The sequence below is a fragment of the Fusarium venenatum genome (genome assembly GCF_020744135.1).
Source record: "Fusarium venenatum strain MPI-CAGE-CH-0201 chromosome Unknown EDB82scaffold_1, whole genome shotgun sequence".
NCBI lineage: Eukaryota > Fungi > Ascomycota > Sordariomycetes > Hypocreales > Nectriaceae > Fusarium > Fusarium venenatum.
Window position 1 is genome coordinate 5,647,473 of NW_027072129.1, and position 24,160 is coordinate 5,671,632.

The window sequence follows — 24,160 nt, forward strand, 5'->3', positions numbered from 1 at the left end:
GAAAAGTCGGCGATGTGTCTCGACTCAAGGGGGGAGGGCCACGCCTCATACAAGTCAGATGCCAGACTAGCTACTGCAGACAGGTGGTGAAAAGCGACTGAAGCTGAGTAACGGTGCTTCAGATTACACAAATGCGTCCCCTGGTATTGGAAGAAAGGAAAGAAATTTGAAGGTAGATTGGGATGATGAGGGGCGATTGCATTTCATACCCTCGACTAGACCAGCGCAACTACTAAGGGTAAATTAATGACTGTCTTGTCTCGTATAGCCTGTGGCTAAGGGTTGTCGGCTCTGTCCAGTTGGGAATGGGACATTGGATGGATGGAAATTGCGGCGGGCGGCCAACTAACACGTGAAGGAATGAATGCGCCGTACCCATACCGCAACATGACAGGGTCCAGTCGCCCTTGCTTGGCATTGACGATGCTTACTTTTCGAATTGCAGTAACCATACCGAGTTATACAGGTCCAACATATACTTGACAAGCTTTACGAGAGCCAATTAGATAGATGTTTGGTCAAGCATTGTACTTGGTTACCAGAAAGCGACCAGGTGCTCGTTTCACAGGTAGTCATGCTCTTGTTGACAATAATCCTCCTGGACCCTTGAGGATACCCGCAAATCCTACGAGGTCCCTCCCTTGAATCCATAATTAGGTAGGCGATGGATCAAAGGTAAGCTGGCATGGCCTGGGTGGCCAGGTCCAGCTCAACATCCAATCTAGTCCACTACCTTAGTAGTCCTAAGCTTCGGAGCTGTGTTCCATCGATAGTTGGGGCCACTAAAATTCGACCTTTCCCAGGGTCGACTACCTTCCATTTATCAACATTGAATACCCCTGGATTTGCACGACCTAGAAAAGTAAGTAGAATGCATACTAGCTGCAAATGTCATACTAATATCGTCACATATTTTATGCTCTACATCGTTCAACGGGCTTCGTTCCTTCAATGGTGAGGCGCACCAGCCTAGGTGGGCTGTAGGGCTGATTACAGGCAGCCTCGTAGGCTACTCCTTACATGGCACCCTCGCTCAACCATGAAATTGGTTGAAACGGTACATAGCTTTGACCGCCTACTCATTGCCCCTCACCGAAATCGCGTGGTTATGCCTACAAATCAATCATGAAAACAATCAAGAGTTTTACTATTTCACTAATAGAAGCACCGAGGCCAAATGGAAAATTTCTCTGTTGCTAGAAGCCATGCAGGTAGAAATTCATGGCATAATAACCGTGCACATCAAGTACCACGGAAAACAAGCCACTACAATTCATAACTTTCAGCCCAACAAGTCCAAGATGCTCTCCGTATCGCTTGCAGTTTTGCCCACTAAGTAAACAAGATCCAACCCACTCCTCGTTATGCCATACATATTCGTCGCTCATCGACTGGCGAGAGCATAAGGACGGCAAGGCCGAGGAATTGGTCGACGAGGTATCCGAATATTAATCTCTTATTTTTGCATCATAAGCTGGACGAACTCGTTGTCTATTCAAATGGTCAGCAACAGTGCACATATGGCATCTCTATTTTCCAGTCCGTAAGCAACTCACAGTCGATTCGGCCATCACCGTCCTGGTCAGCCTCCCGGATCATCTCATCAACCTCGTCATCGGTGAGCTTCTCACCAATGGAGGTCATGACATGTCGGAGTTCGGCAGCGGAAATGAAGCCGTTGTTGTCACGGTCGAAAACCTTGAAAGCCTCGCGGATCTCCTCCTCAGAGTCGGTGTCCTTCATCTTGCGCGCCATCATGGTAAGGAACTCTTTTCTCCAATGTCAGTCTTGTCACTCTGTAATCAGCTTAGGAAATGACGCACCAGGGAAGTCGATGGTGCCGTTATTGTCAGCGTCGACCTCGTTGATCATATCCTGAAGCTCAGACTCGGAGGGGTTCTGGCCGAGAGAGCGCATGACGGTTCCAAGCTCCTTGGTGGTGATTTGACCTGTAGTGAATGTTTAGCCCATGTTTTATCGGCTACGTGTGCCCCAAATAATGCGGATGCGGTCGTGTATATTCATTCGAGACTCTGTTGGTATGAATTTGACGATCGCATTCGACCAGTGAGGGCATGTCGCGAAAGGGGGCAGCATTGCTCACCATCGCCATCCTTGTCCTGTACAGCGAGATTAGCAACAGCTTCAACCAAACGAAAGGCACAAGGAAGGGAGTTTACTTACAAACAGGGAGAAGGCCTCCTTGAACTCGGAGACTTGCTCTTCGGTAAGTGAGTCGGCCTATGTTAACAAACTCGTCAGCCCAAGTTCTCAAGACAAAACATCGCCAAAACCATCAGATACGATAAAGCCCCTCTCCCAGCTGGCCGCGGGGTCAATGCTCTTTGGCGATAGCGCCATGCAAAGGGAGCAAGGCGGTAAAGTAAGAGATGATAGTTGCCAGGCTTGACCAAGTAGCAAGAGTGTCCAACTTACCATGTTTGCTGTGTATGGTAGTTGAAGTAGATAGTAAAAAGGTGGATGTCGATCGCACGAGAAGGAAGAAGATGACTTGGATAAGTTCTGAGGTCGCGGGGCCTCAAGCCAAGAATGTCGGACCTTTTCGTTTGGTTGGAGCTTTCGTGGGGAGAACCAGTGGTCAGGGGGAAATCGGTACCTAAGGCAGGAAATGACACTGATAAAGGGGAACAATGCACTGTGTTTTCTTTGCTTGGGCGGTCTGTAGTCTTGCGACTAGTGGTTAGAGCTCGCTATAGGGGGCCTTGCACACTGTGCGGCTCCATCCCGAGGCCGTTTCAGGCGGGCACTTTGTTCACTACAAGCTCCCGTCGTCCTGTTCCACGGATCCAATCCGCTGATGTGAGCCCCAGTGGAGGAGGTACTTGCCGCGAACCTAAAGGGAGGAAACTGGACTCGTTGACCCCTGCAACTTACTCTGACCAACGGGTCTGTGAGTGGGCTTTCCGCTGTCTAGTGTCGTAATGCTCCCTCCCAGCCGAAGCCAGCTATCTAGAAACCAACAACCAGCCCCAACCCGCATCGCATCGCATCATCCCAACTAATCGCGATCCTCTCACTCATGACGACAATACCTTCACCTATCGTCCCATGACGTTCTACTCTGCGACTCTGATTTCTTAGGCTCTCACTCCATTGCTTGTCTTGACATAGATTCGATCTCTCTATTGCGTCCGCCATGTGGCGAGACCGCACCAACCTGTACGACGCCCATCCATTAGTAGTCACTTCACCTCAGCATATCGCAACATTGTGCTGACATAGATTTAAAAACAAAGATACATCTCCTATCGGCAGTCTTACGCGCACCACCCCACCCAGCGAAGACCATATGGGCCCGGCGCCTCTGCTTCTGGTTCTCTTGCCGACGACTATATCAGTAGCTATCCAAACGATGACCGCCGTGGCCTTCTCTCCAACGGGGCCTTTGAGGACGATGGCGATGCTGTAATTGAAATGGATGTGCTGCCCCCAAGATGGGCTCAGTTTTCGGACGAGATTACCGATTTGCTCGCCGATATTGCGACAAAGGGCCAACGCTTGGAGAAGCTGCATCAGAAACATGTTCTACCAGGTTTTAATGATGAGGAGGCAAAAAAGGCCGAGGAGGCGCAAATAGAGAAGCTTACCCAGGACATCACCAAGGGCTTTCATGCTTGTCATCGTTGCATACAAAAGATTGAGCAGATGGTACGCGAGTCTCAACATGCTGGCACAATTACAAGGGCAGAAGAGACCATGGCCAAGAACATTCAGACTTCGCTGGCCTCACGGGTTCAAGATGCAAGCGCTAGCTTCAGAAAGAAGCAGAGCGCATACTTGAAAAGTCAGTTTTCTCTCAGTTACCGACAAACACGTTCTAACTTGTATTCGCAGAGCTTCGTGGAATGGGCGGATTTGGCGCTTTAAGTCCCGGCGAGAGATCCAGCACTCCTCAACCAGGCTCGTATCTTGACCCATCTCTCCAAGAATCAGATGCCGACCGATCGTTTTCGCAATCAACCCTTCAAGCAACCCAGCAGCAGAGAGTACTTCATTCCAATGATGCGGCTATTGCTCAACGGGAGCGCGAGATCGAGGACATCGCCCAAGGCATTATCGAACTATCTGATCTCTTCCGCGATCTTCAGAACATGGTCATTGACCAGGGTACGATGCTCGACCGTATTGACTACAACGTTGAGCGCATGAATACAGACGTCAAGGCAGCCGATAAGGAGCTAGTGGTTGCGTCAGGCTACCAAAAGAGGACGACCAAACGAAAGATTATTCTACTCCTCATTCTTATCATATTTGGCATGATCATTTTGCTGGTGATCAAGCCCAAGAAACATGGGTAGAAGGCGTTTGAGCATCAAAAAAATCTTGGGAATACCCGTTGTCTCCTTAGAGCTTTCTAATATGAGCACGGAGATAGCTTCTATTATAAGCATGTACCAATACAATGTAAGGCAGGTCATGAAGGGACATGCTGGTGATGTGTTTGGAGTCACGGCTTTTTGTTTATTTTGATACTACATTAGGTAGAGTTTTTTTTTTCATCATGGTAATTCGTGGCGTAGATGGTCCGTCACCTGGTTTCGTTTTTATCATAACTCTTTTCGAAAAGCCTAGGAAAGCTCTTCCACAACTTTGGCTTCATGTTCTCCAACTCCAACGACAGATGTTTCTCGCTGGGCAAAATTGCTGAGCCCCAAGCATTTTCCACCAACTGCTTGATATTCGCGGACGACAGCTCCCTGTCATCTCTCGCCCTTGCTCTCGCCCTCCCTGGTATATGTGCCACCGCAAGCCGCTGAATAACCGCACTTCGCACAACTTGTTGATCGATGTAGACGCCCTTTTTCCTCAACAGGGCCAAAAGACGGACGCCGCATGCTATGTCGTAGTCTGTGACTCCTTCAGGCTTGACCCTTGCAAGGGAAAGCTGAACCGGCTCCTGTTTCAGGGTCTTGTCGAAGCCCCATCGAATGATGGCACGTTGCAGATTAACATCAAAAATCTTTTGTATGGGATGTTGTCTGTTGGTAAAGGGCAAGTCGGCCGGTATGCAAAAAGTATACTTAGGATCGTTGCCTTTTTTTGAGAGGTCGTCAGACTTGGTGGCCGGTCCTGATTTGGTCGCAATTGCATTCGGTTCCTCTTCGGTCATGCCTATTTCAGCTCTCCAAAACTCTTCTCTGAAGTGGCTTATCTTCTTTTTGCCGTCCGGGAACGAGTGGTACTCGACCCATCCCCCAGTGCCACTGTTTACTGTCTTGGGTTTCGAATTAGGTTTGGACGGCACGTCGCACCGGTGCACTGGAATCAACCCTCCAAGATCTGGGCTATACAGTTCACATATCTCATGACTGAGCTCCTCAAGCTCATTGAAACGTCCAAGACGTCCAAGGTTATAGAGCAAGATTTGCCAGTATTTAATGGGAATAGCAACCCCATGCCGTGCTACTCGCAGAGATAAATGGATAGCTCTATCAAGCTGGGGATCCTGTTGATAGCCATGGAGTTTCTGTTTGCTGGTTTTTGGGTGATACCAAACACCGTCAAACACACGACTGAGAAGTACCTCTGAGTTCTTCTGTTCTATACTGACATTCAGGTTGTCCATCTTGTCGAAAACGCTCCTCACTTTCGCTAGTCCTTGCGTTGATAGGGCAGCCCGGAGATTCTTGTTGAGCTCCTCGGAGAGGGTCTTTTCTTTTCTTGGTGTTGGTTTAGCAATCAGAGCCTCGACCTCTTGGAGTAATCGCTCCCGCCTCCAATCCTGTTGTTTGGCAGAAGCAGCGAGCAACATCACTCTGGTCTCAGAATTGTCGAATTCGTCTGGATGTATATCACAGTGCAATAATTCTCTGAGCAACTCGTCCTCTCCTCTTTCAGCAAACGATATAATAGCCTTGCAATAAACTGTTGAGGAAATATCAATTCCCAGTTCCCGAAACTGTGCCAAGCGATCATTGACCCCTTGGACATCGTATTCTCTTAAAGCAACTGACTGCAATGACTGCGGACCAATTGCCCGAAGGCCAAGTTTATGCATGAGATTGATTGCAAACTCGGACGAAGTCCAAGAGCTGGCGAACCACCGGGCTGTAAACTTATCGCTGAACATACCCTGGTGCTGACTGGATTGGGTGTCATCGTTTGGTTCCGATGCAGCAGCATCGTCATCGACACTGGTATCTCGGTCAAGCACTGCTGACTCCTCTTTGGTGAGTTGCATTTTGGGAAAGTACCGGGACAAAAAGTCAAGAAATGGCATAGACTTTTGCGACACGGCATGGTCGTTAAACAAAATGAAACGCTTTCTCCAAACGCGTGCTGCATGTGACTGCCCAGAATCGAAGAGAGCTGGCACGACGTAGTCATACAGCCTGCGATAAGGGTTAAAGACGTAAATTCTTGTCAATGTGCTCTGCACAACAGGGGAGAAGTCGATAGCAAAACTTGCCAGGAAGGCACCGAAGCTGTTCAAATCTGGACGGAAAGTAGGCATGAGTTTCAAATGCCAGCGAAATGCAGCTTGGTAGTCGGTCTGGGCCATATAGAAATGAACCACTTTCAGGTATAATTCAGGCCATTCAAAATGGTGTATTCTTTGAAGCTCCTGGGCAAATGTGAAAAGCTCCTCCATCCGGTCAGCATGTGTCAGTGCTGCCTTCAAGATGCTATCGCGCAGAAATTCGGCTCGAGGTTCCGCCACAAGATGCACATTGCCTTCGTTCCGGAGCTGCTTAAAGATATCCCAAGCTCCCCGATCTCCATGACCATGACGAATCGTTACGACACGGCGCTCCAAGGAGGAAATTTCGTCCGAAAAGGTTTGCTGACTAGACGGATGTACTTCTTCAGCTCTATTCAGGCGAATACCCAAAGGAATAGGCGATTTAGTCTTCGATCGACGTTTTGAACTATCATGCTGTGCTACTCCTGGCTTCGAAAATGTTGACCCAGGACTGTCATGTTTGGCCGTATGTGCATCTACTATGTATGAATATATGCATCTCTTGTTGCTGTATAGATTCGTGACTGAAAGATTCGATGTCGCACACCGAAGTCGATTCTGTGCAATTATACGGATGTATCGAGCATGGGGGCATTGTTGAGCTCGAAATATTATAAGCGGTCGATGCATGGCTGGGTAAATTCACCAGCTTCAGCTGGGATTGTATCATCGCATCGGTTCGTATCGAAGAAGTTGTGCAGGAAACATCAGGAATACCGAAATCCGAGGTTTAAAGGCATTGACCAAAGCCAAATCATATCTCCAATCTTCGGACCATTTTTTATTCGATGTCATAAAGTGCTCCATCATTTAGGTACAGAGGAGCTGGGGTTCGCGCCTACTGACCAACGGGAACATTGAGAGCAGCGCTGAGTCATCATCACAATCGGCTCCAATCAAGTTATGGCCTCATTTCTTTACCCGAACTTCGACATTCTCCGTCACCAATTCAACCACCCCACACGAAACCAACCATCGGAGCCTCCCAGAACTCTCATTAACCGACTTCAAGATGCCGTACGTACAATTGATTCATCATCGATTCTCGCGATGATCCTGGCCGCCTTTTCGACGCCAATGGGCCACCTCGAGCTTCGGGCATCGCGCAGAACATCACATCATACGAGAATCCGTCACTGACGTTCATACAGTCTCGTCGACGCCAAGAACCCCGTTCCTCAGTACCAGCGTTACTACCAGAACGCTTACAAGAACCACACCCGTCTTTGGAAGATTGTACGACCTGATTGACTATTTAGATTCTCCGAATATACCGCTGACCGACCTGACAGGGCCCTCGCAGCCGTATGCTGATGACCCCCTACCTCATCCTCCTTTGTGGCACCCTCGGCGGTAAGTCTTATTCAACAAAGTTTTAGAGATCGACACGATTACGAGCTCGGATACTGATGGACACGAAGCTTCTTTCTACGGCGCTGGCCGCAAGGTCCTTGGATACAACTCTTACTTCGGAAACTAAGATACGTGGGCTGCCTAGCTTATTATATAGCTCGACAACGATGGAGGGCTAGTGTGATCAGTATGGAGTGAATAGAAGGAGATGAATCCAATCTGATATCCTCGCGGAATTGTCCTTTGATTTGTATACACAGAAACAAGACAAACTCCCAGTCGAACCGTGCCTTCTATTCACACGTCATTGCCATTAAACCTGGACTCCTAAACTTGAGAATACATGAAGAACCCAGAATATTGCATGCATCAAAAAATGACGTCTAGTGCTCTGCACCGACTTGCAACTCTCCATTTATGGGTAGATACATCAACTCCCACCCCAAAATGGACTTGCATTAGTAGCCTGTAGCGCCGGGCGCCTTTTCGTCCTTTCGCAGGCTCACCAATAGCTCTCGGAAGCGTTCCTTGCCCGAGCCAGAAGCACCTCCCTTGGCTCCCTTGCCGCTCACATCCACCAACTTGGCAATTCGGTCCCAGCTGGTGCCACCAGAAACAGTGTCCTCTCGGCTTTCCAGGAACTCGTCGGCTTCCTTTCGTGTTTGGGCGATACCCTTCTCCTTCTTGTTGTTGTAGTTGTCGTAGAAGTCATCGATGTTCTGCTGAGCCTCCTTAATTGTCTCTTCTCGCTGGGCAGCGAATTGTTCGGCGCGCTTGGCAATCTGGTTGTCTCGCTTTTCACGCCACTCCTTGATAACCTCGGGTTCCTGCTCCTCCTCAAAGGAGGCCTGGTATCCTGAGTTGTAGCTTACGGAAGGTCCTCCGGTAATGGCAGTTCCAGCAGAAACTCCAGTGCCCTGTATCTCAATATGAGCTTCTCAATCGAGTATACAATAAGAGACTATTTGACTTACAGCTTCAGGTTGGGTCAGGTCAGGAAATTGAGACTCGAAAGTAGATTGCTCGTTTCCGCCGGCGCCACCAAGAAGGTCATCATCGGCATCAGCGAAAGCAGCGGCGTCATTGTTGGTTGTGAACTGTTCGGCGTCGTCTCCAAGGAGAGCCTTTTCACGAGCGAGAAAATCGTCAGTCGATGGCTCAGCGGTCGGATCCTTGATGTCGGTTTGCGCTAAATTACACGTCAGCGTTGGTCCTGCGCATGAGTATTGATGATGTACATACCCCCGGAATCGAAGTCCTCAAGCGAAGGGAATCGGTCGGCCATCTTGAATGTGTAGAAAATTAAGTATCAATCGTTCAAACCAGAGTATGCGCCGCTTTGTGGGAGGAGCCGGATGATAGTAGCCGAAGTAAAAGTGCTCTTTTTCGAAATGATAATCGTCAGTAAATGCTGTTGCTATGGTCCTCCTATTCAGTAACTGCCAAGTAGGCCATCCTAGCCGATGAGGTGGATTCTGCCGGGCGGTGAGTAGCCTTGGACCCAACGTAGGTTGCTCAAGTGGGTCTATAATATGAATCAAAGCATCACAATCATGCGTCTACAAGCTATTTCCACTTTATCGGATGTTTATGCTGCTTTGTTAGCTCTCAATCTATAAACTCTCCTTGTCCTACCCAAGAAAACATTTCGTTTCATCGCACATTTTTGCTACTCATCAGTCTGGTTCTTACGGGATACATTTGCAGACGAAGCTGTTCATAACGAGATATCTGCTTTGTTCATCTGCATATAAAAAGCTGGTTAGCAAAAGTTCCGAATATTATTCCTGCAAGTAGCTGTAGTAGACGTCTCCAGAGTGATACTACAACAACGGCTGCAAACAACGCTTAGATAATACTCGCGTTACCCCAAAACTTCTCAATCTGGCATTCGATTTTATTAGTTGTCGTTCATTGTTTATATGAGCTGACGAAGAGGCCTCTATTACAAAGATGGCTTACAACGATGACTCCGTACTGGCGCGACTTTCATCGCTGAATGAGAGCCATGACAGTATCGCTACTGCTGCACAATGGATCATGTTCCATAGGTACGCGTCTCTCATTTTTCTGGTTTACAATAACGATTGACAATAGGTCGCAGGCGACATGCAGAGCGAACCGTGCAACTCTGGTTGCAGCGCCTTAAAGACTCGTCCAGCACAAAGAGACTGAGCTTGATTTATCTCGCCAACGGTATGCTTTTATCCTACTGGGAGGAAACATGACTGATCCATATTACAGAGGTGGCTCAGCAGTCCAAAATCCGGCACAAGGATGACTTCATTATTGCTTTTGCGCCTGTGATTGCCGAGGCTGCTTCCGCTGCCTACAAGGGAGCACCTGCAGAGCTTCAGGCAAAACTGAAGCGCGTTATAGATGTCTGGAGAGATCGATCGATCTTCGAAGCGCCCATTCAGGCTGCCATTGATGCTCGCATTGGGGGTAAGTACAAAATGACGAGAACTCTGTTCAAATGGCAGCGACTTATCATATAATTAGAACTTGACAAGGCCCGTGGCATGGCTAAACCTGGGTTTGCCGGTTCTCCGTTTGGTAGCGGTGGTGCCGCTTCTGCTGGTGCCGCTATTCCATCCGAGTTTGCCCCTCTTGTGTCTGCTCATCAGAATGTTGCCAAATTGAGCCCTCCTCTCAAGGCCACGATTGCATCCGCCAGCCAGGAATATGAGAAACAAACCGACCCATCGACACTTGTCCCCTCTGCTCCTGTTTACGCTGCTCGCCTGAATGGTCTCCTCAAAACGCTGGCCAACGCCGAGAATGCAGTTGCTGAGTGTGTCAAGGCCAGGGAGGGCCTTGTCTCTGGTCTAGAGACGTTGCTCAATGCCAACCGCGCCGCATTGGAACAAGAGAAATCTGATCATGCCCAGCTTGTATCCCGAAAGACGGAGATTGAAGAGAAGAAGCAACAGGTTGAGGTTGGTATCATGCGAGCGCTAGGTCCAACCGAGAACAATGGGAACTCGGGAGACGGAGAGTCTTTGAGCACCCCTGCTGAGCCAGGCAGACCAGAAATAGAGGCACTCACCCCTCCGGCCTTTGAACCTTTCGATGCGCCTACTCCTGAGGCATTGACACCGGAAGGTGAAACTGCTGTTGCTCCCGCTCCTGCTGCCGAAGAAGAGACCGCATCTTACCAGTCATTGCCGATTTCAACCAATGGTTCTAACAAGCGTCGTCGTGTCGATACTGAGGAGTTTCCTGATCTAGGAGGGGACGATGGCATTGATGCTGATGTCGCTCAGATGCTAAAAGAGGGTTCCCACTCATGATTGGAGTCTGTTTTGTTTGACAGGCTCAGTCGGTTCGAAAGGAGCTCTCTCAGAAGGGCGGATAATAGAGGTACAAGCCTCTGGAGGGTCTCTTGGGCAGAATGTATAACAGATAGCTAGGGTTACCAGTAATTGGGTACCTACTTGTACGTGTAAGAAAGGACTATGGCAACAGGGCCATGGTCATTAATCAATATCTATTCTCATGCTGTTTAAAATAGGTTATTATCACAATACTTGCAATTATTAATTGGTTTGACTGGTGTACCTCTCTCTACAGAGCTCAATTAGTTATCTGAGGCAATGCAACAGAACAAGGTACTGCGTCAAATTGTTTGGTGCTGGCTGTATTAGTGAAGCTAATCGCAGAGCTCTAACCGAGTTGGAGGGGTCTAGACTCTGTACGCACCATAACCCACTTGCTCGCGACGAATCCCCACCTAATATTTTTTTGAGCGTTGGATTATCTGAGTCTTAGCACCCGTCGCAACTCGGAAGCTGAGAAATGCCGCTACGGCGATGACGGCATTACAAACTACATCAACTTCATTCCCTTCTCATTCATAATATTAAAGCGCCTGTCAGCTTCACCAACTTCTCTAGGCACGCAGCTCAACATTCCCTCTGTCCCTCCGTTCGACATTGCCGCCACTGAACATGCTACGCTGAGTCGGCATCTAATCAATCCCCTACCGTCATCATGGTTTCGGGAGTAGCACGCCGTGTGCTGCTCCCACGTCTCGCCGAGTCCTCGCAAGTGTCTCTGGCTGCATCGCGAAGTCAATTAGGGCCTTCATTATATAAGTCCGAGGTCTCACCTCTTCAGACAAGGCTTTTCCACGCTTCTGGCTCTCGTCAACCTGCCCTGCCTCCGTTCTCAATCGCTGCCTTCCAAGCACCAGCAAACAATAATCTGTCCCATATTCGACGTCCCCCGGCACAAATTCGATCTTCCACGTATGGTCCGTTTTCGCACACCCTGCGGCAATTCTCAACAGCCCCTCGTTTACTCCAGGAAATCCAGACCAAGGTCGAAGAAGGTACCAAGAAGCCTGTCGAGCTTGAGATCAATCGAAAAGTTGAAGATGAAAACAAGCAAGAGTTTACCAAGAGCGAGAAGGCCGCCAAGGCTGCTCAAGTCAACCTAGCTGCCAAACTCTCAAAGGAGGGAAAGCAGGCTGGAAAAGCTGGTTCGGACGAAATTGTACGACTTATCAAGATTGCCCGTCCAGAAATCCGCTGGCTCGGTATCGCTTTTGTCTTCCTGGTTATTTCCTCTAGCGTCACCATGTTAATCCCCTTCTCCGTCGGTCGAATCTTGGATCTTGCTACCAAAGGTGAAGCTGAAGACGTCCGTCTGTTTGGCTTAACAATGAACCAGTTCTTCTTTGGCTTGGGTACTGTCTTGACTATCGGAGCTATGGCCAACTTCGGTCGAGTCGTCCTTCTCCGAATTGTCGGCGAGCGTGTTGTTGCCAGACTTCGATCCCAGCTTTACCGACGTACATATGTTCAAGACGCTGAATTCTTTGATGCGAACCGTGTGGGTGATCTTATCTCACGCCTCAGCTCTGATACTGTTATCGTTGGCAAGTCTGTGACGCAAAATCTCAGCGATGGTCTTCGTGCCCTCTTCAGCGGCGGTGCTGGTTTTGCTATCATGGTCTGGACAAGCCCCAAGTTGACTGGTTTATTGCTACTTATGTTTCCACCAATTGCTGTCGGAGCCTTCATCTATGGTCGAGCTATTCGAAACATCAGCAGGTCAATTCAGAGGAACTTGGGTACTCTGACCAAGATCGCTGAGGAACGACTTGGCAACGTCAAGACCAGCCAAGCGTTCGTAGGTGAAGTACAGGAAATTGGCCGCTACAACAATCAGATCCGAAAGATCTTTGCTCTTGGTAAAAAGGAATCGCTCATCGCCGCTACCTTCTTTGCTACTACTGGCTGGGCCGGCAACATGACGATCCTTGCTATGCTTGTTGTCGGAGGCGGTTTCGTGCGCAGCGGGGCTATGTCGCTTGGAGATCTGACGTCGTTCATGATGTACACTGCATTTGCAGGTTCAAGTCTATTCGGTCTTTCGGGTTTCTACTCAGAGCTCATGAAGGGAGTTGGTGCCGCAAGTCGACTTTTTGAACTACAGGATCGCAAGCCTGGAATCCCGCAAACGGTCGGTGTTCAAGTAAAATCGGCACAAGGTCCTATCAGATTCTCAGATGTCACTTTTGCCTATCCTACTCGGCCTGCCGTCAAAATCTTCAACGGTCTGGATTTCGAGATCCCTTCGGGCAGCAACGTATGTGTTGTTGGTCCATCAGGAGGTGGTAAGTCGACGGTGGCTTCTCTACTACTGAGATTTTACAATCCCGTGTCAGGCTCTATCACCATCAACGGACAAGACATCTCTGGTATGAACGTCAAGTCGTTGCGAAGGCGAATCGGCATGGTTTCACAGGAGCCTGTCCTTTTCTCTGGGACCATCGCTGAAAACATTGCCTACGGAAGGCCTCAGGCGAGCCGTTTTGACGTTATTTCTGCTGCTCGACGAGCAAACTGCAACTTTATCAGCGATCTGCCTGATGGCTTAGAGACCCAGGTCGGTGCCCGCGGTTCTCAACTTTCCGGTGGTCAGAAGCAACGAATTGCTATTGCACGAGCTCTGCTCAAGGACCCTGATATTCTGATTCTTGATGAAGCCACATCGGCACTAGATGCTGAGTCAGAAACTCTTGTTAACGAGGCTCTGGCTGGTCTTTTGCGTGGCCGTAACACCACCATCTCGATTGCCCACCGTCTCTCCACTATCAAGCGATCTGACCAGATTATTGTTCTCAATAACGAGGGCAAGGTCGCCGAAATCGGTAGCTACAGGCAGCTTGCTGCGGACAAGGATAGTGCGTTCAGCAAGCTCATGGAGTGGCAGATGAGCGGTGGTGAGGTTTCCAAGGAAAGTGGGTCAACTGCCTCACGAGCGCACATCACCGAAGCCGAAGAAATCGAGGATGATCTGGAGAGAGGTGAAGAGGAGGAGGAGCAATTCGATGAGCATGACCGAGAGAACAGGGACTCCAAGAGCGAGGAGAAGAAACCCTGAAGCATCTTGGATGATATAGAGCAGAAGAGCATCCCCGTTAAGACGTAATATGGCTGGGGTTACGGGTTGAAGAAAGATTAGACGAATCATGTACATTATATATCCTGGTATCTATGTCCGAGTCTCTATTGGAACGCCAGCTGCTGCAAAGAGAACTCCACTCGACATGTATCCTACTTTCATTGGCGTCGCTGGTTTGGTTATTTGATCTCCAAAAAATGGAATACATAGTTATGGCATGGGGGATCAACATCCATGTATAGAAAGCAGAATCTCAATATCTTAACAAAAACAATCGTGAACTTTTATCGTGAGTTTTTGATGTGTTGGGAATTTAAAGATGAAAGCAACTTCCAGGTCTGTATTATGTCCAAGATTAAGACCTCATGGTTGTAATTTTAAATAGTGAGAGCAACAAAGCTGAAAGCCTAACTTCCCAGACCCTGTGCTATGAAGCCTGCCTAGCTGGAAGTGGAAAAAGCCACAATGGCCATATTAAAGAACGGTGTATGGTTCATGGGTGCTACTGTTCCAAGATTCCACGTTTTTTTTTTACATCGCATCATGAGTATGTCCAGAAACACTTATACCGATACTGAATAGCAGAATATTATCTGTTACCATATGTTTTGGCAGCATTCATGATGACGAGGAGCGTATCGCAACGATGCAAGGAAGAGTCGATGGCTGAGCAAGCTAAGCTTTTAGTTGCGGACCTCATGGCTTGTGTTCCTATTGTCAGCCTAACACGAAATGTGGTGTCCAATAGGAGATACTGGAAAGCTGTCAAAAATGCCGACATAAAGGTAATTTCCACTTTGACCATCAGAACATGCATTTGTAGAGAGACAGCATGAACCGAATGATGTGCCAATAGAACAAGTGCAGGTTAGGCTCACCGGCAACGGTTCGTCACATGTGACCCGTTTTGACTCGAGCATGACCCCAGTAGCCAAATCTTGGTCCGTCATAACCGGTTTGCATTCTTGTATCGAAATATAGACTGCCTCGTCAAACATTAATTATTCTTGATCTGTTAAAAGTCAATAACTTACACCCAACCTCTCATCGATATCTTTTTCTTGTCTTTGGCCAAACCCGCTGAACTTGCGCATCAAATGTCGACCGAGGTTGAAGGAACCTTTGAGGTGGCAGAAGCCAGCCTCTACACCAAGACTTGGACAGTGAGTATGGATGCTCTCCAGCTGACAGAGACAACAACTGACGCAATCAATAGCCTCAAGGCCCCGTTAAAGCCCAGGTCATCCATGTTCATGGCTTCAGTGATCACATCAACTGGTACGATGACGTGTATCGAATTTTGGCCTCTAGCGGCATTCAAGTCTTTGGTTTTGACCAGAGAGGCTGGGGCCGCAGTGTCAAGCAACCTTCTGACAAAGGAAACACCGGCGCGACACCGCGCGTAATTGCTGATATTGCAGCATTCATCGAGAGCAAGTTGCCTTCTGATGTCCCGGTTTTTGTTCTGGGCCACTCGATGGGTGGCGGCGAGGTTCTCACACTTGCGGCTGATCCTCAGTACGCCAAGCTCGTCAGCCAAGTGCGCGGTTGGATTCTTGAGGCCCCTTTCATCGGATTCGCACCCGAAGAAGTCCCAAGCTGGTTCAAAATTGTAGCAGGTCGACTAGCTTGTAAGATTTTGCCGAGATTCCAGCTCAAGCATCAGCTCGACGTCATGAACTTGACACGAAAACCCGAGGTAGCAAAGGGCTTCAAGGAAGATCCTCTCTGCCATGACACAGGTACTCTGGAAGGTCTGGCGTCGCTTCTCGACCGTACGGCGGCTCTGCAATCGGGGTCTATAAAGTTAGGCAAGGAAGTAAAGTCTCTCTGGCTCGGCCACGGAGACCACGACAAGGCTTGCAGCTATGAAGCCGCCATGGAATTCGCAAAGAACCAGGACATCGATGACAAGGTGGTCAAGACGTATGTGGGAGGTTACCACGCTCTGCATGTGGACCTGTGCCAGGAGGAATATGCGAAGGATATTACTGCTTGGATCCTAGACAGGAGTACAGGAGAGAGACCAATCGAGGCGAAGCTATAATGAAGAAGCGGCAGGCGTTCCAATATCGAGCGGAATAATTTGTTTTGGCGGTTAAGATTTGTTTGAGTTGATACAAGAAATACTAGATTCATGCACCAGTTTTGGTTCCTGCTGTTGGTGTACTTACATCACTTGGTGCTATTTCATCTCAACTCCAACATTTACAAAGAACGAGGGTGGGAGCGTCCATGTTATATATACTGACAAGATAAACAATTATTAAATGTATTCGGACCCTCCGATTGTGGCTGGCTGTACTGTACATAAAACATCGCCGCTTATCTTAGTCCTATACCAAAGTGGTTACAAATTGCAAAACCAAGCCAATAGACTGATCAATAGTTCTAGTTGCAAAAGTCTTGGCCTGCATATCCCAAAGTCCAGATCAGATCTATGGAGACAAACAGTTCAAGGTCAAAAAAACAAAAAGCGGGCCTACTACGTACTGGTACTCCATGTCCGTATGCCAGCTCCGTAGACGCCCGAAAGTCAGACGTTTCCAAAACGCAAAGAGTGACGGAACGCCGAGACCTGCTCCGGCCGTTTCCTAAGCTTTTCGGGGCCGTGTTAGAACTATAATTCAACGTCTGCCGCTCGTCTTGTTCAACGTCTTCTTTCAATATCTTTTCGTGATCTTTTCCCCCAGCCTTCTGGGCTCCCCTTGTCGGACACGGAAGTCACACTCCGCTTACTAACCGTCTCGATCTCGGCTGGCACGGCGTTCGGAGACTCACTCACTAATTGTCTAACCTCTATTGGTCGAATTTCGCTGATGATTTGGGTGTTAGTTGTGCTGGACTGCAGCTCCAGCTGTTAAAGAAATGCTATGTCACCATCAATCTCGTTAGCATCTCGTCCTGAGGGGGCGAACTAAGGGTCAGCACTGACTGAGCTCCCCATTGCTCTTCCTCCACGTGCGAAAATGACTGGTTGGACCAAGACTCGATGGGTAGGCATGCAGGAAACAAGATCGGACGGATTTGATCTCTTATGATTCACCAAGCAACCGCTTTGCATTTGCATTTGCCTTGCTTGACCTTGCTCCTGTTAGTATCCTTGCTATACTACCATATCAATATCAACTCTATCTCACTGGCACCAACCCTGATCGGATACTCTACCGACTGCAGCACAGTAGTCGACTAACTTGATCTTGACTGTCTGACGATCAACTGAGATCATTGCATACAGCTAGCACTAGCAGATGCTCTTGATGAGGCACCTTCTCCGCTCCTGAGGCCTCTTTGTTGGCTTTGCTTTATTATATCTCGCTTACCACCATCCAGCATTTACACAATATCGGTATTGCACACTGACTTCTCCTATACATCCACATCGCTGTCTATATACGACACAGTCTATTGAGACATGACGCCTGATAACAGCATCCACGCCGCCCACCTGCCATCTATCGAACCCGCTCGAAGTAGCTCAAGGCACTCGACCGCACACAATGGCTCCAGCACCGCTTTTGAGCCTGCCATGGCCGATGATAATGAGACTATCGCTAGAAACGTCTCGCACATGACCGATGTCGAGAGTCAGACTACCGCCACCGGACGTCGGCAGCCCAGTCCCATTGACAATGATCCGTATGACCTCTCCCGTGGCTACAAAACAGAGTCTGATCTCGCCGATATCAAAGCCAACACGTCGCGGAAGCGGGATAGTCTCCCTGGGCGCAAATGCTTGCCCGGCAAGTTGGGCTCCAAGATCAAAGCTCGCAAGCTGCAAGGCTTCTACAAAAATCAGAATGCGGCAATCGATCGCATGCTCAAGTCGGTCGAGGAACATCGTGACGAAGCTCGCGACCAGCATGGCGAGGATCAACTCAAATTCCGTATCGCTGTTTGGGGTTCCTTGGCAGCCAACGTTGCATTGTCAGCCATTCAGCTTTTTGCTGCCATCTCGTCGGGCTCGCTTTCGCTTTTCACCACCATGGCCGACTCTGTTTTCGACCCTCTTAGTAACCTCACCCTCATCCTGTCGGCTAGAGCCATCCGCAGTGTCGATGCTCGACGTTTCCCTGCTGGCAAGGCTCGCCTTGAGACCGTAGGAAATATTGTATTCTGCTTTCTCATGATCGCTGTCTCCCTCATCATCATTGCCTTCGCATGTCAAGAGTTAGCACAGGCGAAAGCCGACAAGGACTTTCATCTTCCTGCTGTCATCTCAGTCTGCTGCGCTTTCGCCACCAAGTTCGCTCTTTTCCTCTACTGCTGGGCGCTCAAGGACAAATACAGCCAAGTAAATATCCTCTGGCAGGATCATCGTAATGATCTTCTCATCAACGGCTTTGGTATTCTTACTGCTACTGGCGGCGCGAAGCTGGTCTGGTGGATTGATCCCATGGGTGCCATTCTGCTATCACTCCTCATCTCTTGCATCTGGCTACGCACCGCTTTCGGCGAGTTCCTGCTTGTCGTTGGCATCACAGCTCCTGTTGAGACGCAGCAGCTTATCACATACGTGTGCGTCACGCACGACGATGCAATTGTTGGCATTGACACCGTTCGTGTTTATCACTCGGGTCCTCGTTTGATCGCCGAGGTGGATATTGTCATGGACCCGACACAGACTCTCCAGGAGAGTCATGACATTGCAGAGGCGCTTCAGATCAAGCTGGAGGATCTCCCTGATATTGAGCGAGCATATGTTCACATCGACTACGAGACCACTCACAAACCAGAACACGCATTTAAGAAGGACATGTAGGTCTAGGTCCGGAATGTGTTTTCAGGAGAAGTGTGAATTAGGAAGGGCGTTTTGAGCGGTTGAGAAGGGGTTTGGAGTCGGCGTTTGGCGTGAAAAACAGGGGAGATAAGACATGTACTCGGCCGGGTACACGAAGGACTATGGGATTAAGACCAGGAACCTCTTTAGGATGATTAGTGTTTGAGTCAGTAAGTGAAGACTTGAGGCAATAGTGGAAACCGCGGCTAGCTTTTTAATGACACGAATTCATTATTGCAACGATGGCCCACATTGATTAGACAAGTAGACAAGTGAAAGTGTGTGCTACATATAAATCCAGAATATAGTGTTGTTGTTGTAGGTGGGTTGAGGCCAGACACATTGAGCTAAATCATGCAGGCTTTGCAGATCCCGACACTGCAGAACTGTTGACACCTAGGGAAGACATATGTCAGAGTGAGACAAGTTCATTGGCATGGGCGGTACAGTATGCATGGCTGAAAAAAAAAAATGAAAAAATAAAGGCTCGCGTGTCTTTGTCCCGATCTAAATGTCTCGGTGGGCTCTGCCCGAGTGGCACCAAATCTGATCTGCAAGTGTAAAACATCAAATCTACGTCACAGCTTTAACTAGCACTAACTTGGCTTTTCTGGTTCAGTTTAGGGACTGGCATCCAAGTCGAGTTTTGGGAGATTGAATGTCTTTATGATACTCAAAGGGCGAAATTAGAAAGGGATCCTGAAGCGGGATTTTCTGTACAACTCAACCCAACATGTTTTTTTTTTACCAACCTAAGGGACCATAGGTTGGAATGGTTGAGATTAAGTGGACGTATTTGAGCGGCGCGTCACATTCTCGCAGCGACTTACAAGGGGGGGATATGTGACCAGTTTCGGTTGTATGCAGAAGCACGCTGGCGAACTTAACCCTGGATGGTTGAATGATACGAACATCATATGCAGGGTGCGTACCATAGTTTGTGGATATGAGTTGTGAAGTGATGTTGGTGTTTTGAAGCTTAAGAACCATGACAAGAACCTTATAAAACTCCATCATTGTGCAGCCGTTGAAATTAGTGGCGGTTTACTAGGATGGAAAACCCACTCCGATTTATGATCTACCTATGTTCATAGACCACGTACGTAGTACCCAGGCCCAAGGGAACACCAAAACGGTCTCGAATTTTATACGATTCAGAGCCATGAGTCAACCCCTCAATCTCTTTTTTGGTCTGGTCTGTCAACGTGGGGGGAAAGAATTGAGTGTCTTGGGACGGCAAGAGTAGAGACGTCGGTGTTTCTAGAATATGAGAGTTCCTCAGGGTCATTGTGGCTTGAGATAGTTAGAGTTTAGTACCTGAAGGGTCGGGTCGGTCTGTCTGGACTCATTGAGTTCTTTTCTGATAGAACAAGAAGTTGGGTTAGGTATAATCCATGCTATCTCTCAGTGGGTGTCCCCACAGGAGCTTACCTGGGGGGCAGCAGCCCAAGCTCCAGTGCTCCTGTGCTCCATTGCGCTCTGACCTATAGTGAGTTAGTTCACTGGAGCTCTATGGAGCTGAAGCTGGACTGGGAAGTTCCCCCCTCCAGATTGCCCGGGGTCCATGGATCCCATCATCGGATCATCACATACACTCACTGGATGTGGATGGAACACCTGCCCATTCTCTTTCTATTTCTCCCATCCCCATCACGTCACGCCTCCTCGCTTGCCCTTCGCTTCTCTCTTTGTCCCCCTCTTCAACTTCCTTCTCCAACTCTGCTCCTCATCAACCAGACTCTAAACCCGAGAGCTTTGGGCATCACTGTTGATTCTTGCACCGTTTCAAACAAGCATAGACCAACGATTGTCCGTGCTAATCTTTAGCGTCTACCGGGCACCCTTGCTGAATCGACCTTGTTTTCCCTTGTTGGTCTGGGCTCCTCGACACGCTTCTCAAATCGTGATCTTTGAACTCCTCCTCTATATCTTCTTTCCATGAGCTGCTGACCGACCTCTTCAACCTGCTGTAAATAACCTGGACAATCTGCGTCGAGGTTCTTTTCTTAGCTGGTCAACTACTCCTGCTTCTACACCATCATGGCTGCTCAAGCTACCAAAGGCGAGCAGATCTATGCTACGGTTCGTTTCTTTCTGCATTAATTATGCTCTAATTCATCTTGCTAACGATCGATAGCTTCTTCTGAGCGATTCATATCTTCCTGGTTCGTCAATTGACTTTTGGCTTTGCCTCAAAGCCTTACTGACTCTTCCCCAGGCGCACTCGTCCTCGCTCACTCTCTTCGCGATGCCGGAGCCACTCGCAAGTTGGCAGTCTTGGTTACACTCGATTCTGTATCGGAAGAGTCCATTACACAACTCAAGGTAGGATGCCACATGCTTTGCACCTTCGAATCCATTTTACTAACCATTTCACTAACAGGAGGTCTACGACTATGTCTTCCCTGTTCCACGCATTCGCAATGACCACCCAGCCAACCTGTACCTGATGAACCGTAGCGATCTTCACTCAGCCTTTACCAAGATCAACCTTTGGAAACTCACCCATTTCTCCAAAATCGTCTACATTGACGCTGATGTCGTCGCATACCGAGCTCCTGAAGAGCTTTTCGACATATCTCACCCCTTTGCTGCGGCTCCAGATATTGGTTGGCCAGATCTGTTCAACACTGGTGTAATGGTTTTGGATCCCAACATGGGAGACTTCTATGCTATGACTGCCATGGCTGAGAGGGGCATCTCTTTTGACGGTGCCGATCAGGGCCTGATCAACATGCACTTTGGCCAACAATACCATCGCTTGAGCTTCACCTACAACGTCACGCCATCTGCACATTACCAGTACGTCCCCGCCTACCGACACTTTCAGTCCAGTATCAACATGGTTCACTTCATTGGCGCAAACAAACCGTGGTTTACCGGCCGAGACGCACCCTCCGGCAGTGGCCCCTTTAGCGAAATGATAGGACGATGGTGGGCTGTCTACGACAGACACTATCGACACCAGGTAAGTTCGCCATGTCGACCGGAAACATTAATTCTCTAACTCGCTACACAGGAATCCGATTCCGCCACCCAGTATGTTCAATACTTTACCAAGGGAGAATGGCGTCCCCAGTCAGTTCAAGAGCAACCTACTTCCGATGAACAACACCAACCTGATGATCACAGCTCGACTTCCACCGAACAACAACAACATGGTGAGCAGCAAGTCGAAGATCATCAGCAACAAGACGAAAAATCTCATGACGAACTTCCAGGCTCCAGTACAACTCACGACGAACACCGCCGACCCCAGGGAATCATGATGCATGATTGGGATGCTCAAAGGTAGGTCTATCATCAAATGAGTTTTATGTTTTCCCGTGAACACGAGACACTGACCTTACTAGATACCCCCCTCCCTCCGGTTCGAAGCCCGAAGCGATGAACTTCCCTCTCACTCATTATGAAATGTCCCGTGACACTGCACCGTTTGTTCCTCCCCAGCGTTACCCGAGTCCACCAAAGAACATGTGGTACGAAGTACCAAAGGAGAGGCCGGGTTCCCGGTCAAAGGCTGCTCCGGAGATCTTTCCCTGGGAACGAAATCAACCTCGACCCACGAGAACTTTTGCAGGAGAGCCTGAGCCAGAACCAGAACCAAGTCCTGAAGAGTCTGGTACACAACTGTCGGTAAAAACTGAAGGCCTTACAGAATCCGGATCCGAAACAAAGACCCAATCTACCGCATCTACCCCTACAGTACAGGTTACGCCATCCAACCCTTGGACGTCTTACACACGCACAAATGCTTGGGACGAAGTGCCTGCTATCGAACGGTATGTTGACCGTCTACACGGCGGCGGTCATCGACGTGGTAAGAGTTCGACCTCCTCAACAGGTCGCGTAAAAAGCCCGACAACCGGTGCGTGGCAGGATGACCAGAGCAGTTCCAAGCTGCGAGGTCTGAAGCTCACCGATTTTCCCAGTGCTGTAGAACGCCCTAGCTTGCCAGTTACTCCGGCCCCGGTCCACCGAAATTCCTTCTTTGCAGATGACGACGCCGAAAATGAAGACGAAACAACGAAAAAGCTTCCTGAAGCCGAAGGCGTTCCGACGCAGTCCGACTGGGTATGTGTGCATGGAAGACGTTGGGGACCTACAGACTGCCTGTGCGAGGTGACTGACTTGATCCTACAACACCAGGATCCGATCGAACAACTCCAGAAATTGGCCAAGCAGCAATCGGATGTATTGCTTAAGAGATTGGGTAGTGATCAAGAAGTAGGAGGAGTGAGTCGCGAGATACCAACACGCCCGTTGCCCTTTGGTTCGGGAGATGGAAAGTCACCTACTTATGTTGCGTCATCCGCCTCAGGTGTGTTAAGCCCACAGCCGATGAAAGGCGAAAGATCAGCAGGCATTTTGCGCGATATGAGCAGTGGCCGTCTCGACCCCGAGTCAACTTTAACCTCGCAACCGTCAACGATACCCCAACCCAGTTACTCCGGACCCGGCGCCGCATGGGAGAAGGGCGAAGATACACCGCAGTACGAAACGCCCTTACCGCCTAAGGAAGATGAATTGGATGCCCTTAACGCCTAGGAAACAACCGGACGTCCCTCAACAACCTCTCCCGAGTGGTCAAAAGGTGTCGGATCTTTTATCATTGTTCCATTGCAAGATGGAAGAGTTAAGAAGGAATGATTAATGTGTTGCTGGTTTTATGGGTATCAACGGACGTGGTAATAAAAACAGGTATAATGGGGGTTCTTGGGTATTCGGCACGGGCACAGGTTTACTATTTGCTTTCTGTTTCTTTTTGCCCCCTTTTTCAACATTGTCAACCAGCTTCGAGGTTTCTCGGCAACTGATGCTAAGGGAAAGGAAAGGTGCATTTTTGTTGGAATATGAACATTATGGCAGCGTCTATAGGCGTCATCAAAAAGAGTAGGAGAAGTATTCCCCTGGACATTTGGTTTCGACTCATCTGCTCTGTTTAGTACCTGCATCATTCATGTTGTTCTTCGTTCATATTTGCTACGCGTGTATTTATTGATGTTGCATGGTTCTTTGTTCGGTTTCACTCGCGGTTCCTGTCTGCCACTGATTTCGTTCGTCATGGGACGGTGTTTTTGGGTCGTCGGTATTGATATAACTACGGATCGCACCACTAGCTTACACAT

The 24,160-nt window shown here is 48.8% G+C and overlaps 10 protein-coding genes across 10 annotated transcripts; 7 read left to right on the forward strand and 3 right to left on the reverse strand.

Moving 5' to 3' along the window:
* Positions 1 to 1,090: 1,090 nt before the first annotated feature.
* Positions 1,091 to 2,605, reverse strand: EDB82DRAFT_487407 (EF-hand protein). The gene is made up of 6 exons (XM_025730311.2): positions 2,437 to 2,605; positions 2,185 to 2,241; positions 2,105 to 2,120; positions 1,824 to 1,949; positions 1,557 to 1,769; positions 1,091 to 1,491 (listed from the first exon to the last, which is right to left on the reverse strand). Exons 1-6 carry the CDS (start codon positions 2,437 to 2,439, stop codon positions 1,457 to 1,459), a joined length of 450 nt encoding a protein of 149 aa, XP_025589448.1. The 5' UTR covers positions 2,440 to 2,605; the 3' UTR covers positions 1,091 to 1,456.
* A 211-nt stretch (positions 2,606 to 2,816) lies between these two features.
* EDB82DRAFT_55952 (t-SNARE) lies at positions 2,817 to 4,434 on the forward strand. Its single transcript, XM_025730309.2, has 3 exons — positions 2,817 to 3,180; positions 3,258 to 3,805; positions 3,856 to 4,434. Exons 1-3 carry the CDS (start codon positions 3,158 to 3,160, stop codon positions 4,317 to 4,319), a joined length of 1,035 nt encoding a protein of 344 aa, XP_025589447.1. The 5' UTR covers positions 2,817 to 3,157; the 3' UTR covers positions 4,320 to 4,434.
* Positions 4,219 to 7,304, reverse strand: EDB82DRAFT_55836 (uncharacterized protein). The gene has a single exon (XM_025730308.2). It carries the CDS (start codon positions 7,112 to 7,114, stop codon positions 4,550 to 4,552), a length of 2,565 nt encoding a protein of 854 aa, XP_025589446.1. The 5' UTR covers positions 7,115 to 7,304; the 3' UTR covers positions 4,219 to 4,549.
* Positions 7,305 to 7,496: 192 nt separating this feature from the next.
* Positions 7,497 to 7,964, forward strand: EDB82DRAFT_520653 (uncharacterized protein; the record flags this gene model as incomplete). Its single annotated transcript, XM_025730307.1, has 4 exons — positions 7,497 to 7,501; positions 7,636 to 7,720; positions 7,777 to 7,837; positions 7,906 to 7,964. 4 exons carry the CDS (start codon positions 7,497 to 7,499, stop codon positions 7,962 to 7,964), a joined length of 210 nt encoding a protein of 69 aa, XP_025589445.1.
* Positions 7,821 to 9,288, reverse strand: EDB82DRAFT_55987 (clathrin light chain). Its single transcript, XM_025730306.2, has 3 exons — positions 9,080 to 9,288; positions 8,812 to 9,026; positions 7,821 to 8,754 (listed from the first exon to the last, which is right to left on the reverse strand). The coding sequence occupies exons 1-3, from the start codon at positions 9,120 to 9,122 to the stop codon at positions 8,296 to 8,298; spliced, it is 717 nt and encodes a 238-aa protein (XP_025589444.1). The 5' UTR covers positions 9,123 to 9,288; the 3' UTR covers positions 7,821 to 8,295.
* Positions 9,289 to 9,418: 130 nt separating this feature from the next.
* EDB82DRAFT_487414 (RNA polymerase II-binding domain-containing protein) lies at positions 9,419 to 11,358 on the forward strand. Its single transcript, XM_025730305.2, has 4 exons — positions 9,419 to 9,888; positions 9,942 to 10,033; positions 10,082 to 10,282; positions 10,340 to 11,358. The coding sequence occupies exons 1-4, from the start codon at positions 9,791 to 9,793 to the stop codon at positions 11,128 to 11,130; spliced, it is 1,182 nt and encodes a 393-aa protein (XP_025589443.1). The 5' UTR covers positions 9,419 to 9,790; the 3' UTR covers positions 11,131 to 11,358.
* Positions 11,359 to 14,587, forward strand: EDB82DRAFT_487418 (P-loop containing nucleoside triphosphate hydrolase protein). Its single transcript, XM_025730304.2, has one exon. It carries the CDS (start codon positions 11,831 to 11,833, stop codon positions 14,228 to 14,230), a length of 2,400 nt encoding a protein of 799 aa, XP_025589442.1. The 5' UTR covers positions 11,359 to 11,830; the 3' UTR covers positions 14,231 to 14,587.
* EDB82DRAFT_571607 (Alpha/Beta hydrolase protein) lies at positions 14,588 to 16,689 on the forward strand. Its single transcript, XM_025730303.2, has 4 exons — positions 14,588 to 14,798; positions 14,834 to 15,036; positions 15,274 to 15,414; positions 15,468 to 16,689. Exons 1-4 carry the CDS (start codon positions 14,717 to 14,719, stop codon positions 16,296 to 16,298), a joined length of 1,257 nt encoding a protein of 418 aa, XP_025589441.2. The 5' UTR covers positions 14,588 to 14,716; the 3' UTR covers positions 16,299 to 16,689.
* Positions 16,690 to 17,172: 483 nt separating this feature from the next.
* On the forward strand, positions 17,173 to 19,364 carry EDB82DRAFT_56158 (uncharacterized protein). The gene is made up of 3 exons (XM_025730302.2): positions 17,173 to 17,344; positions 17,476 to 17,516; positions 17,585 to 19,364. Exon 3 carries the CDS (start codon positions 17,667 to 17,669, stop codon positions 19,011 to 19,013), a length of 1,347 nt encoding a protein of 448 aa, XP_025589440.1. The 5' UTR covers positions 17,173 to 17,344; positions 17,476 to 17,516; positions 17,585 to 17,666; the 3' UTR covers positions 19,014 to 19,364.
* A 1,707-nt stretch (positions 19,365 to 21,071) lies between these two features.
* EDB82DRAFT_471396 (nucleotide-diphospho-sugar transferase) lies at positions 21,072 to 23,579 on the forward strand (the record flags this gene model as incomplete). The annotated part of the gene is made up of 6 exons (XM_025730300.1): positions 21,072 to 21,113; positions 21,169 to 21,196; positions 21,250 to 21,356; positions 21,415 to 21,999; positions 22,051 to 22,322; positions 22,385 to 23,579. The coding sequence occupies 6 exons, from the start codon at positions 21,072 to 21,074 to the stop codon at positions 23,577 to 23,579; spliced, it is 2,229 nt and encodes a 742-aa protein (XP_025589438.1).
* Between the last annotated feature and the right edge of the window lie 581 nt (positions 23,580 to 24,160).

Excerpts from the sequence above, each read along its gene's own strand:
- EDB82DRAFT_487407 (XM_025730311.2), bottom strand. Across the intron at positions 1,770-1,823 it reads CGGCACCATCGACTTCCCTG|AGTTCCTTACCATGATGGCG; the intron begins GTGCGTCATTTC and ends ATTGGAGAAAAG. Across the intron at positions 1,492-1,556 it reads CGGTGATGGCCGAATCGACT|ACAACGAGTTCGTCCAGCTT; the intron begins GTGAGTTGCTTA and ends CCATTTGAATAG.
- EDB82DRAFT_55952 (XM_025730309.2), top strand. The coding sequence starts at position 3,158 with ATGTGGCGAGACCGCACCAACCT. Across the intron at positions 3,181-3,257 it reads TGGCGAGACCGCACCAACCT|ATACATCTCCTATCGGCAGT; the intron begins GTACGACGCCCA and ends TTAAAAACAAAG. Across the intron at positions 3,806-3,855 it reads GCAGAGCGCATACTTGAAAA|AGCTTCGTGGAATGGGCGGA; the intron begins GTCAGTTTTCTC and ends TTGTATTCGCAG.
- EDB82DRAFT_55836 (XM_025730308.2), bottom strand. The coding sequence starts at position 7,114 with ATGCATCGACCGCTTATAATATTTCGAGCTCAACAATGCCCCCATGCT.
- EDB82DRAFT_55987 (XM_025730306.2), bottom strand. The coding sequence starts at position 9,122 with ATGGCCGACCGATTCCCTTCGCTTGAGGACTTCGATTCCGGGG. Across the intron at positions 9,027-9,079 it reads TGAGGACTTCGATTCCGGGG|CGCAAACCGACATCAAGGAT; the intron begins GTATGTACATCA and ends CGTGTAATTTAG. Across the intron at positions 8,755-8,811 it reads ACCTGACCCAACCTGAAGCT|GGCACTGGAGTTTCTGCTGG; the intron begins GTAAGTCAAATA and ends ATTGAGATACAG.
- EDB82DRAFT_487414 (XM_025730305.2), top strand. The coding sequence starts at position 9,791 with ATGGCTTACAACGATGACTCCGTACTGGCGCGACTTTCATCGCTGAAT. Across the intron at positions 10,034-10,081 it reads CTTGATTTATCTCGCCAACG|AGGTGGCTCAGCAGTCCAAA; the intron begins GTATGCTTTTAT and ends TCCATATTACAG. Across the intron at positions 10,283-10,339 it reads CATTGATGCTCGCATTGGGG|AACTTGACAAGGCCCGTGGC; the intron begins GTAAGTACAAAA and ends TCATATAATTAG.
- EDB82DRAFT_487418 (XM_025730304.2), top strand. The coding sequence starts at position 11,831 with ATGGTTTCGGGAGTAGCACGCCGTGTGCTGCTCCCACGTCTCGCCGAG.
- EDB82DRAFT_571607 (XM_025730303.2), top strand. The coding sequence starts at position 14,717 with ATGGCCATATTAAAGAACGGTGTATGGTTCATGGGTGCTACTGTTCCA. Across the intron at positions 14,799-14,833 it reads TTTTTTACATCGCATCATGA|CAGAATATTATCTGTTACCA; the intron begins GTATGTCCAGAA and ends GATACTGAATAG. Across the intron at positions 15,037-15,273 it reads TCAAAAATGCCGACATAAAG|TCAATAACTTACACCCAACC; the intron begins GTAATTTCCACT and ends ATCTGTTAAAAG.
- EDB82DRAFT_56158 (XM_025730302.2), top strand. The coding sequence starts at position 17,667 with ATGACGCCTGATAACAGCATCCACGCCGCCCACCTGCCATCTATCGAA.